Source organism: Epinephelus fuscoguttatus, linkage group LG1, assembly GCF_011397635.1.
Source record: "Epinephelus fuscoguttatus linkage group LG1, E.fuscoguttatus.final_Chr_v1".
Lineage (NCBI taxonomy): Eukaryota > Metazoa > Chordata > Actinopteri > Perciformes > Serranidae > Epinephelus > Epinephelus fuscoguttatus.
Window position 1 is genome coordinate 22686075 of NC_064752.1, and position 14088 is coordinate 22700162.

The following is a 14088-nucleotide window of genomic DNA, read 5'->3' on the forward strand; positions in this document are numbered from 1 at the left end:
AAGTGGGTTATTTACTTCTATGTAGTATAACAAAACATGAAAATCTCTTGAGCTTGTATTTTCTACGGACCGTATTTTAGCCGTCCAGCCAAAAAACCATTCAAAAAAATCTATCAACTTCAACTAACTTACTCATTTCTTGGTTTTAGGACTCATTCCTGCAGCACTCTATACCTTACATTTAATACACTACTAGGAGACTGCATCAAAATGCACCTCCTAACAAGCGTCTGTCAGGTCAGGGATGGCAACTTGTACAAAGCTACTGGTCGCATGGCAACAAGTGGCACCTCACAAGTGTCGCAGGAATTACATTCTGTCATTAATGCTCTTGCTGTTAGCTAAAGTTAGCGACTTCAGTGGGCAAGTCGCAACTGCACTTCTCCCGTGTGGCCCTCAGTCACTTGCTGGCTCCGAAAATTGGCTCTCAGTCATCAGAACTTTGAGCACCACTGTTATAAAGGATTTCAGAGAGTAAGCATTAGTGTGTTTTTCTTGCAGCTGTTGGTGTATTACTATTAGTGTTGTTCTGTCCAGCCATCAGCTTTAATTCTCCAGGACTCAATACAAAAAGCTTTCATCAGTGTGGTCTTAGACTCAGGGGGTACGACTTGATAATTCATGTTATTGTGGAGAAGAAATTTCAAGAAGAAATGAGTCACTGAGGTATAAAAGTTAGAAAGATGTGACGTATTGTGTCATTCAACATAAGTGGGAGCTCATTTGTTCAAGTGGTCACTATATAATTCAGCTCAGAAGCTGTTACAGAGACACAGTGGCGGCTCGCTTCCCCTCAGGGAGGCTGACAGTTTGAGTCAACACAATCACCTGCATTGCAGGTATTCGCTTACGTAATGTTTCCCATTTCACAGGAAGCCTGTGAGCAGGGCGCTGTTCTGGGAAACAAGTTTTTGATGTTTTTATTGGTTCATTCTCTGTAGAGTTTATCAATAAGAAGAGCTTATGAGAGAATAACTTATTAGGAGGCTTTGATGAAGCATTTTAAAGACATTTCCTGGTTTTTTGAAACAACTCTGCTCATATCTGCAAATTACAGGAAAACTTTTGTTCTATTGCTGTTTTTGTTTTTTTTGTTTTTTACATCCCCAGTGAACATTTGTCATATTGCCTCTAATTTTGTTTTAAAGAAAACTTTGATATTGGTGTCCTTGTGTTTACTGATTTAATTACTCGCTGCATAGCAATTTGTGTGAGAAATGCGCCATTAAATGACGTCGCTTTGATGTCCTGCTGTATTAGCTGCACCCCCTGCAACGCTACAGCAGAAAATCTCTCAGCACTTTCTGTAGAAAGCCATTACTGTTTTCATCCTTTAGCTCCAATTCCCCTGAACCCTCCCCCCTCGCACACACATACACCCCTTCTCCACCTTATAGATAGAGTGTTATAGCTACTACAGGAGCCAACAGGGAAGAAGAAAACAGTGAGAAGTCAACCAGGAGAATAAGTCCTTCAGGCTCTATTTCCAAATTATTCTAAAAACAGATAATTAAAGACAAATCCCAGTACTGTACTATGTTTAAACAGCAGTTTTTATAGTCATATTATGAACAGTGACTTGCTAACATCTTTGTTTCATGGTAGCTGAAGTTGTAAAACCAGCCTGAGCAGAACTCCCGTCCTACATTCAACTGTCTGTCACACAGCAGCAGCGTATGTAAATGAGTATGTTATATAGTTCTTCACAAGGTCAGTAGTGCTGCAAGAAAAACTAGACCTTTTAGGAAATTACAGTGTAAAGAAGGAGTTAAAGCACCTGTTTTAAAAAGGCCACACTGTGATCATTTGTTAAAGCTATGAACGTCTAGCAGGTATTTCAAGGTGAATGAAACGGGTTGAAGATGTGTTTCATGCTCTTCACTCCCCCAGTGTCCAACAAGACAGTATTAATATGCTTTGGTTGTTCACAGGGGTCTTCTATTAAAAATATTGCTTTAACAGGACAGTTACGACAGCGCTGTATGTCTACATACAGTCGTAAAGTTGTAAAACAGTGTATGACCTTGTTATCCAACTATCAGTACTGTACCTGAGAGATTAGAGAGGCAGCAGCATCGCCTCTGGCTTTGTCTTGCACAGAAATAGCCGAGCGGAACCACTGTACCAACTAAAATTACACACATTTGAATTGTCAGGGAGACCGAAGTAGAAAAGTGACAGCCATGCACATCGCAAGTCCTCAGGGCAGAACAGTTGGCTGCTGTCACTTCGGAGATATTTGACACCCTTCTCAATCGTCCCATATTATTTTCATGGTTTTGCTTTCAGATAGACTAAGGTCCACTGAGCAAGTGTTTCACTATGTTTTATAGGAAATTGTTTTTAAGTTAAATGCTCAGTTCACTCAAATACCAAAACAAATCTCACTTACTCCTCAGAGGTAGTGATACAGATTTAGTTTAGTTTGTCTAGATATGCGTGTCTGTGGAACTCACAGCTTTGGAAATGTATACTTAGACAATTCAACAGCAATGTTTCATCATAATGTTCCAGTTATTCTGGATAATCCACAGACCACCATGTCAACAGTTTTCACTGGAACTACTCCGTAAAAAAAGTGCTGACAGCGAGGTCTGTGGACTATCTGGACTAGGAAGAAGATTTACTGTTAAAGTTTTTTAGTGAGCTTGGACATTTGGTTGAATAATCAGTTGGTCGTTCAACAGAAAAATAATCGGCAGCTATTAATTGATTTTAAATGTAATAAATTAGTCATTTTATTCAGCAGACATTAGAAAAAACCCAAGTTATAGCTTCAATAATTGTGAATATTTTGCCATTATTCTCTGTTTTGTATCATTGTAAACTGAATATCTTTGGCTTTTGGACTGTTGGTTGGACAAAACATTTGAATATGTTACCTATTTTTGCTGTTTTCTGACATTCAATGGTCTGATCAATTACTATATTAAAAGAGGCAATAACTAGCATAGTAATCAGTAATGAAAGTGTCATTAGCTGCAGCCCTAAAACTATTCGGTGCTTTGAGCAGCACAAACACAATTCCACTCCATTTTTCCATTGGGTTGGTGGAAGAAATCTCAGATGAAGACATCTCAAAACTTGGGTGAATAAAACCAACACAATCTGTACCTTCTTCTTCACCTTATTGGTACGTTTTCAGCCCATTAAATGGCTGTTATCTGTGTTTATAAGGCTCCTAGATGTGGGTCTCTAGGGCCTGCTACACCAACTAGTAAGGCAGTTTTCAGCCCATTCAATGGCTGTTCAGGGATTGTTTTACTTTCACTGTCCTTAGGTTTAGGGGCCAACATGATCTGGTTAGATGTAGAGAAAGATCATGGTTGAGCTAAAATGTTGGTTTCATATGGGACTCGAACCCTCGTCTCCTGGGTGTAAGTCCTGTGTTTGGCCTGTGTTTGCCCTTTTCGGCAGAAAGTTTCTCATTTCATGGCCTGATAATAGTCTTCTAAACCTAATAGTAGGTGTGGCAGGCCCCTACTTACCCATTTTAATAGCCCCTTTGACACAGCTTGTTCTTGGTGGGAATGTTGTGCTGTTATTCTGCCTTGCTGTTCTGTACGAAAGGTACAATCGCAAAATGGGGGGTGAGAGTTGTCTCATCTGTAAGCTGGCAGTGGAGGTAGTAACAGCGCTGGATCAACGTCTGTGTAAATGCGACCATGGACGGGACAGGTGCTACATTTTTGACCCACTGGTGGTAAATTTAAAAAACAACTAGAAGCAGTTAGCAGCTCACTCAAAGAAGAAAAACGGCACCCAAAAATGTCCGCAAAATGGGGAGACAATGAGTTTGAGGAGCTTCTTACCCTCCATGCAGAGGATGAGATCAACCGCCATGTAATAGAGATGGTAAATGATTTTTATTGCCATATTATGCCATTGTTATTGTTATTAGCACTGCCTGATGAGTATGTTATGCTCTATTGTGTTACACATCACACCCGTCACAATTCTTTTGCTTCCAGAATCCCAGCACACTACCCAAAATTGTTCACTGCAGTGGCACCATGCTGCCATTGTTTGGCTCTGTAGAAAAAAGCAAAGCTGTTGTGATGAAGGGTTTTCGTTGCGGCCCTGTCGTGGGATGTATAAAAAGGGCTAATGATGCTTACTACCCCTGATAATGCCCATTTAACTGCCTGGATAGTCAGAGGATAGTATGAAAATGTCTGAACAAATATATTTTGTTATTTGGCTTAGCTGACCTTTAAAATCTTTTAAAGCTAAATGAGACTGAAGGCGTCCAAGTCAGAAAAAGTTCACAGTGTTCTAAAACTAGGAAGCAATGTCTCAGGTTTAGATCAGGCAAACCTAATGAATGAAGCTCCCTGACAGTTCATCAGTTCACTTGCTGTAAAGTTGCCTGATTGGAAAGTGATTGCTTATTGATGAGTGCCAATCCATTTGGATGCACAGAGAATAGTTAGTCTGAAAAGTGCTTTTAAAACAGAATGGGTTTTTGCAGTAAGAGTAATAACTTTAAATTCAACTTCTCATCCAAACTCAATATTCCAACACAGCTCACATTAAGCATCTTTGATCATTCATGTATATAAATAGCTCCACTTTAATCCTGCATACGCTTCATAGGAGACTAGTTCAGGTCTTTGACCACCAATCCACACATTTCCAGCCCCCACTTCCCTTTTTCCAAGCAGAGAGGGATGCCTCTGCTTTCTTTCAAGCCTAATCATGAGCCAACAGCCACTACGCACCCTCCCTGAGTCTGTGTGTGTGTGTGTGTGTTTGTGTGTGTGCTGGCTTGTGACAGCTCTGCTATGCGGGGGTAAAAGGAACTGGGAGTGATGGCCTGGCCCTGACTGGCTTTGATGGACACTCTAATCAGGCTTGGATGAGAAGTTAATAGAAAGGGCTGCTGAATACGAAGAAGAAGAGCGGGCTTCTCTTCTTCTGTGGGAGGACTCTAATAGCTTGACCAAGCTCACTGCACAAGCACTCAGGGGTCATAGCTGAGAGAGCCCAGGCGATAACAGCATGTAGACTGCAATGTGCGGTTTATATGGCTCCTGTCAATTGCAATAGCTTTTTAGATCATGTATGTGAAGGTGCATTATCTATAGGTAGATGGGCTGTGTCTGTCAGTTCCATTGGTGCAGCTTTAACTCAAGTCGGTGTGCAATGAAGCAGCTCCTCTGGGTGTCCCTCTGCACATTTCTTAAATGTGAAATGGCCACAAATTCGGGGAAGATTGGAAGATCTCTGGATGTTTTTATTTTCCTCAATTTCACCCTCAATTTGAGGCAAGAAACCTGAGAGAGGAAGAAGTGTGTGAGTGTGTATACCTGTGTGTATATGCTTGTGGGTCTCTCTGTTTTATTGGACGAGGGATGATGCTGAAAATTAATGCAAAATTGGATTTTGGAGAATTATGTAACTGATTTATGTGTAAATTAGACACATTTCTCACTAAATCCACTGTAAACACTCACACAATTCTAACACTGTTTTAATTGACTTAAAGTAGACTAATTATGACAAACAATGTGTGATGATATGTGATACTAAGCTAACAAAATACTCATTGATTCTGGGTGAAAAAAGGGAAAAGGCTCATCATCTGTTGGCTCATTTGAGAATGACTGCAAGTAAGAAAATCTCTGCTGTACACAATTGCTGTGCCCGCTAACAAGAGCAGATCACCCTCCACATCACAGAGAGAGCAGCTGATAATTTAAACAGCCTGTTTAAAGTTGAAGATTAAGCCGAACGCTACAAAGCACAGAAAAAATGCACACTTCTGTCCGGTGGCATCAAAGGCAGCAGCTGGGCTCCCCACGACAAATATAGGAGAGCCTGTAGGTAAACAGATGAATAAGCGGATTTAAGCTGCAAGAAGGCCGTGAACGATTGCTCTCTCAGGGAAACAAACTCTTTCTGTCACATGCAGCACAGAGCTGCCCGCTGTGTTTCCATAGTCCTGAGTCGACAGAGACCGATGGACTGTCCCTTCCTCTCTTATCGGAGCTGCTGCAGCCCCACGAGGTCTGGCTGCAGGCCTGCAGAGACCTTCCCTCTTTTTCTCTCTGAGTCACACACACACACACACACACACACACACACACAAACACACATGCACACTTCGGTGCATGCACACTTGCTCTTGAATTTTGCATAATTTTACATGGAGTCTTGTAGGGATCTGCATACAATTAAGGATACTTTACTTTTTTTTTTTTTCTTTTTTAACTTATATTTTTCAGCCATGCAAGCAGCATGCCTCTGGGGATGCTGTTTTTTTTGTTTGTTTTTTTTTGTTTTTTTTTTTGATCCAATTCAATTCAGTTCAATTCAAATGGCTTTATTGGCATGAGGTAACACTGTACATATTTCCAAAGCAAGCGTTTGGAATCCACTGGTTACACCACATTGGTCCAGACTGAAATATCTCAATAACTACTGGATGGATTGCCATGAAATCTTGTGCAGACATTCATAGTCCCCAGAGGAGAAGCCTATTGATTGTGGCGATCTCTGGACTTTCCTCTAGTTCTATTATTAGGTCAACATTTGTAATTCAGAGTGAAATATCACAACAAAAGTTGGATGAATTGGACAATGTACGGGCAGCACGGTGATGCAGTGGTTAGCTTTGTTGCCACACAGCAAGAGGGTTCCTGGTTCAGACTCGGGATAGGGAAACCCTTCTGTGTGGAGTTTGCATGTTCTCCCTGTGTCAACATGGGTTTTCTCTCTACTCAGACTTCCTCTCACAGTCCAAAGACCTGCAGGCTAAGTTAATTGGTGGCTCTTTCTGTGAATGTAATTGTGAATGGTTGTCTGTCTCTATGTGTCATCCCTGTGATAGTCTGTCGACCTGTCCGGGGTGTACCTTGCCTCTCGCCCAGTGTCAGCTTGAATAGGCTCAAGCCCTTCCACGCCCCCAAAAGGATAAGCCGTTATAGAAAATGAATAAATTAGTGAATTAATACCCTCTGGACAAGTATTACATTTAATAAACTACAACTGCTAAATATTAAAAACAAATACTGGACCTCAGGTTTTATCCAATTGTTAGCTGTTCTTCAAAGCTCCAGTGTGAAGGATTTAGTGGCATCCAGAAATGAGGATGTACTGAAACTTCTCCCATTTACAAAGGGTGTCGGAGGATTATGATGGCACACTTGAAAACGTGAATGGCCCTGCCTAGAGTCAGTGTTTGATTTGTCTGTTCTGGGCTACTATACTGTAGAACAACATGGTAGATATAAACTGCTCATTCTAAGATAACAAAAAAACAAAGATTCTTAATTTCATGTGATTCTAACTTAGTTATCAATATTATATACCATTTCTGCCAATATAGATGACCCTAAATCTTAAACACTGGACCTCTATAATAACGGAGAATCACAGTACAGCATCCAGCGATGCTAGCTTGACTGTAGACCCTTGTTATATGTCTGTTTTTTAAATTAATTGATTAGTTGGTTCGTCTCTAAAATGCCGAATGCAGTGGAAAATGCTAATCACAAGTTTGCAGATCTTTGATGCCTCGTTTTGTCCGAAAAACAATCCCAGCTTAAAGATATTGCATTTACATACACGAAGAGAAGCAAAACTACATATTTGACAAGCTGATAAATCACTTAGATTATTGGTAATCATTAAAATAGTTCGTTTTCTACCTATCCACTAATTGATGAATTAACCGATCTTTCATGCATTATCCAAGCAGCTACTTTTCTTTCCTGTGCTCGTCCATCTTGTATGGTTTCTAGGTATCATAAAGGTTTTTACTGTTGAATTACAAATGTATCATTGAGTTTTCACAGTATAGGTGAATGTTTTGGCTGCTTGTGTCATTTATCTCTGTTCTCATGAAAGGTATCCATTTTTCTGCCCTGATGTGTGCAGTATAAATCATTATGACGTATAGTTCCTCTGTTGCTTTACATCCCTTGCTGGACTCAAATTCAAACTATGAAAGCCCTCTTCTAATCTATTTGATCTTCTCTGTGCTGTTGCTTAGCAAAACGTGTCCACTAGCTCCTGTCCATTAGTTTTTTTGTGTCCTCTCCTTACTTTCCTGCTCCTGTTTGTTTGCCTGGTTTCCCCCGAGGGTTGGGAGGCATTTCGCAGTGGATGGAAAACAGAGCAGTGAGGAGCATGGCTGAAGCGTGTGACGCTGATATTTTATTAAGTCTTATCAGACTGCTGTCTGTCACTTACCCACAACCCTCGCAGTCGTGAGTCTGTCACTCACCATTTATCTGAATGCCTTAAACCCCCGTGGCCACAGCTGAGGGGGAGCTGTGAGTCTTGAGGGGGTTTGATGTGTTGATTTGAGCGTACATTTTATGATGTGCTGCATAATCACACCCCCTCTCTATAATTCTAGGTGTTTAATACGACTTCATTTCCTGCTCCTACTCTCCCTCGGTCTTTCTTTTGCTTCTCTCTTCTAATTTCATATTCTCAATCCTGCACCGTCAGGTTCCTCATTCCTCCTCTGCATACTCTAAATTCTCAAACTCTACCTCCTTCTCTTTCTCCCTCAGTATTGTTGCGTGAGGAGGTGGCCCAGCTTCAGGAGGAGGTCCACCTGCTGAGGCAAATGAAGGACATGTTGAGCAAGGACCTAGAGGAGACCCAGGGAGGCTGCTCCGCCAATGTGCTCTCAGCCACCGAGCTCCGTGTGCAGCTGGGTGACAAGGAGCAGGAACTGGACCGTGCCAAGGAGGCCTTACAAGGTCAGGAGCCGACACAGGCATCTCACCGTCTCACCTAATCCACCAGAGTCCCTTCTTTCCAACAGAATATACAGCAAATACAGCTGTCCAAGCTTTGGGTTGGACGGTTCACCCTTTTTGAGTTGCAGCAAGCCAGAGTGTGTCGTAACTGCATGAAATCCACTTTGCCTTGCCAAAGAAAATAACAAAATAGCCGTGATATATTTTCATGTCATCCTAGACATTTCCCACATAGGACTGCAAGACACCACTATACATTAATCATCAAAACAAGACTTTGTTTAAAACCAGAAGGAAAAGACATGAGTTCACATTATATGTACTACTATACACTGTAAATCACACATGTTTATGTGCAAACTTTCAAATAAATTCTATGCTGAGTAGGAAAAGAAAGAAAAGAATTGCTACAAGCCTTAAGTTTGTCCTGGTGAAAGATTTCATTCCTTATCTTCCAGGTTTTTTCCCAAGTAACTGGCTAAGTAAAGTGTTTTATATTAAATTCTATACATTCTCACAGTTGCTTACCCATGATGTCAACAATGCCATACATTTAGATGCAAATATACAATGCAATACAGAACAACAGAACTGTATTTATCCTGAAGGACATTCTTGTGCCAGAGAATGCTTCAAATTACAGTAACATTAGAACAGTAACCACAATTTTAATGATTCACAACCAGTAACAACAAGACAATCAGTGGGTTCCCCGGGCCCGGGTCACTCACTGGGCCCGGTTTTATCACAATAGAGCATTAAATATCTGGCAAAATATACAAGTATACAAGATAGTAGTGTTTTCTAGGAGCAAAAGGAAAACCCAGTGCCTAATAGAGTAACAATAGGAGTATGGTACGAACAAGAGTTACTAAAAATGGACTAAAATGGTGGAAATATGTCCATTATATTACCCCTTATGTCCCACTCTTCCTTCAGGCAAACTTTCTCCTTGTTTTTCTGCATTCTGGGAGTATTGACTGTTTTGAAATATCTAATTTGAACACAACATAAGTTGATTTAGTTCATTAGAATGTTCTTTGATTTATGCACAACAAACAAAACTTAATCATTCAATGGACATGAACAGAATTTTAATAAATGTAATACTAACATATTTCTGTTTTGCAAATCAAACATATGCTGCAGTTGATTTTCTCAATGCATGTGAACAGCCAACTCAGTTTTTGTGCACTATCCATGTTTAAAAACTGTATTTTGGTTTTATCTTATTCAAGAAAATATCGCTTGGCTCCCAGAGGAAAAGCGCAATAAAAAACAAAAGGAAGTTCATTTTCAGATGGCTGCAAACCCTCTTTTCTTCTTCCAGACTGACATAACTTCCAGTTTCAACACTGAGCAGAAAAATATCAGTGGCTTATATGAGCACATAATAGATATTTGCTTCAAAAATAGCTTAAATAAAACATAACCCTCTGTATTCCATCATCCTAATTGTGTGCAGTCCATAGGACATTAGCCTTCTGGGCTTTACTCTCAGTGCCAATCAGAAGATGATACTGCTGGGATATGTCTTTCAAATTAATTTCAGGGTTCATTTCTCTCCTAATTTTGTTGCGTATGTGCCAAAGTTATGAAATGTGTGCACACAAATTGCAACAGTCTGCAATCCAGAGAGGATTCTGATGTTTATTGTTTAAATCTTATTGTTTTTCTGAGGGTAGACCAAAGATACTGTTTATGTGCGTGTGTTTCGACATCGTTCAGAAATGGGTGTCGCCCCTGGTGAACGGCCAAGTAGACTCTGGGATCACCTCATTTTAATTAACATCCATCAATCATGTGATAGAAGCTTCACTCTGAAATATTAATGTGGTATCGATGTAGACTGGAATGCGACGCTGATTGTGTATTATTGGATTGTTTTCATTTCTTGTTTTAAAACTACTCTGACCGTAACGCAGCCCAGCAGTTCCCAGCAGATCTTTGGAAGGAGGATGAAAAAAAGTTGCTCCTGCATTAAGGATAACTGCTCGCAACAACAACAAGAGGGAAACCCGTAAAAACATTCCTGGATTTAGTTTAGTCTAACACTACTGCTGTGGATGATTCTCTCCCCTGCTCTGAGTTGCAGGTGGTGAACGCAAGCTCATAAACTGTATTGTGTAACTGCTGCAAAACAGGTTTGAATGTTGAGTGTATGAGTGTAAAATATGAAGCGGCTGAACATTGTCAGGAGGAATGCCTCCTCAATGACATGTGTGTGCAGTTATGAAAAGTACAGGTTCCACTCTTGCCTCTCCGTTGAGCACAAACTCTCAAGAGAGCATTGTCGTTATTTTTGCTTGCAAAGAGCCCCACCAGTTGCATCATGGCTGTTGAGTTTTCTCTGCAAGTGAATCAAGCTGAAAGAAATCAGATCCAATTGGTTTTCTCCAGGATGAGCCAACACAGTCTCCACACGCCAGCCGAAACAGTTCAATGTATGAATGAATAAGTGCTACTGTGCCACTTATCTTTAGGGATGATTACATCATTTGCTCAACAAGAAAAAAACAAAAAAAACAAACACCAGCTGCTGCCCCTCATTATCAAAAGGCACAGTGTCACCCAGTGGCTCCCTGCTGCAATTGCAAGGCTTTATGTCCGATTCAGAGGAAGCCAAATCTCACTGGCATATATTTGTTTTACTCACTTTGACAGTAGAAGTGGCTGTTAAAATGCTCCTTAGTTTACACATGTATGTGCTGTTCAGTGGGTGAACATGTTTGTTTGTTTGTTGTAGCTATGAAAGCTGACCGTAAGCGTCTAAAAGTGGAGAAGGCAGACTTGGTGAGTCAGATGCAGCAGCTGTACGCAACACTGGAGAGCAGAGAAGAGCAGCTGCGGGAATTCATACGCAACTACGATCAACACCGAAAGGTAACATTGACCCAGCATATTTGTCAATATTAACTTATTGTAGATGCATCTTTATGGATGTATATGTATATGAGCAACTGCTCCAAGAGCATGTCCCCATAGTCCCTCATGTTAAAATGGTCAACTTTACAGCAGAAATAAACATGTTTACAGCCTGGCACAAAAAAAAAGTTTTGGTCTCTTTAGCTAACTTCCCCATTCATGACAACTGTACAGGAGGTGAACTTTTACTATAACTCACCTGTTTGCATTTAATTAAGGCTTTAAGTTTCACATAATTAATGGCGGGCTGCACTGACAGACAGGCTGTCTGCAGATAGCGTCCTCGGCTTCTCAGTCAGATCCACCCCTCACTCCTCCACACCACCAGCCTCTCTCCCAGATATGGTAACTTCTGGCTCCAAAAAACTAAAATGGCAACAGCCGAAATGCTTGAGGCTTTGAAACCAGGCCCGCAGGAAGTGCACCTGGCTTTGAAACCAACTTTTGTGGCTAAACAGTAGAATTACAATTTCTGAGTTTGTTACGTGATGCCACTGGGCAAAATTTTGAGTGCCATAGCCCCTACAAAATGATTTGTTCCACTATCAGGATTTAATTCATTCAGTCCAATAACATTTGGAAGATCTAGAGCCACAAGAGTAAATTATTTTATCCCAGTTAAAGTTTGCAGAACACTAAACTGGAAGTAGCGGGCTCAGCTGGCGGAAGTCTCTAGTGTGCTTGCTCTACGGGCCCAGTGACGCAAAAGCAGCGCAAATCATCTGGGTAATTTCATCCCGTGAAAATAGAGCTTTTTTTGGCTTCATGCACCACTGAGCAACTTTCATAGGAATGAACAGGGTCCCTCCTTCAGTGCTGTATTCAGGTCTCCTAATACATTCATGCTCAAAAGGGGAGTCCACAAACCAATGGGTGATGTCACGGTAGCATCCATAAATATGCAAATTACAGTGCACTACTTTTCATTGGTCTAAGTTCGTACAGCGAATAGAAACTGCCCAATTTAAGGGACACCTATCATAAATGTATTTATTCATTTGTTCATGTGATGTGGAAAAAAGGACGTCAGCCAATGTATAATTGAGTTTTTTTTTTAAGCCGTGAAATATTGACATTGGTATGCCATCATCAAAAAACATAGTCTCGTAGTGTCATCATGAATCCACACTTTTAAAGAATCCAAGTTTTGAAAAAGGTTATAACACAGAATGTAGCTCTGATACGCTTCTTGGCTCAAATGTCGAGCTCCATTGATCGTTCAAAGTGAGCTTGGCGAGGATTAACCATGTCTGTGTGTGTGTGTGTGCGTGTGCGTGTGTGTTCTTCAGGAGAGTGAGGATGCAGTGAAAGCCCTGGCAAAGGAGAAGGACATGCTGGAGAGGGAGAAGTGGGATCTGAGGAGGCAGACCAAAGAAGCCACAGAACAGGCCAACTTGCTGCGTTCTCAGATGGACATGAAGGAGAACAGGGTCAAAGAACTGGAGGCTGAGCTCACCATGGTGAGTCACCCCGCACATAAACACTCACAACCCTGCTGAACTAATAACTAGAGCACAATAGTGTCACCTTAGCGTCATTATCTTGTGTTTACGGCACAAATGCAAACAGGGTGTGGGTTTGCAATCCCATCGCTGTATTCATATCAGTTCAAACACACGCGGTAAGCTGCTCCGCTATACATCCTCATCCCTTCCCTCTCTCAAAGCATTAATTCTTCACTCCGGGCTTAGGAAGATATTTGTGCCTTTTTTTTTTTCTGTGTTGCTGTGTCGGTGCCTCGGAGGTACAGTTGTCAGTCTGTGTGTCATTAATCTCTCTCCTCCCTCGGCGAGTCACAACCACCCACAGATCCTCGCATCAAGCTGCATCACAGATCAGATTTGTTGGTACATCAGTGCCAGAGCTGCATCGCTGTCAAGAAACCAAGCCACAAAATAAAATCTTCTCTTCTCTGTTATAAAATCTGATTGTTTCCAACTATTTCCTAAAACACTAAAAGTCTTCTCAGAGGCTTCCACTAATGAACTCCCGTAGAAAAGAATCAGCTATGTAGAGTTGTGACACAGAAATGGGCAGTTTTTAATGCGCTGTGTGGAATATTCCCTGTTGGCCAACTTCAAAGGGTAGAGCTGCTGATATTGAATATTTATTTCTGTTGTCAACAATCCTATGAAAAGACCAAAACCAATAATGTGCTACTCTGTTTCTCAGTATTTTCTGAATTCCCTAACCTGCTGTGGCACTCAGCCTCAAGACAATCATTCCAGGGTGCCCATTAGCTCCCCTGGTAGAGCAGGCCCCCAGTGTGCAAAGACTCTGTCTTTGCTTAAGCAGCCGCAGGTTCAGTTCCAACCCACAGCCCTTTGCTGCATGTCGTCCCTTCTCTCTCTCCCTTTCATGCTAATAAACTGTCCTATCAAAAATAAAGTATGTTTTTAACAACTATGACATGTTTGCGAGTCACCTGCAGTCCATTCAGAATGGA

The 14088-nt window shown here is 41.2% G+C and overlaps 1 protein-coding gene across 1 annotated transcript in view; it reads left to right on the forward strand.

Moving 5' to 3' along the window:
• Positions 1-14088, forward strand: part of LOC125900376 (kazrin-like) — a 155130-nt gene that overhangs the window by 136765 nt on the left and 4277 nt on the right. Inside the window, exons 6-8 of the mRNA XM_049595727.1 lie at positions 8526-8717; positions 11464-11600; positions 12932-13102. Coding sequence (XP_049451684.1) covers positions 8526-8717; positions 11464-11600; positions 12932-13102 — 500 coding nt within the window. The remainder of the gene's footprint in view (positions 1-8525; positions 8718-11463; positions 11601-12931; positions 13103-14088) is intronic.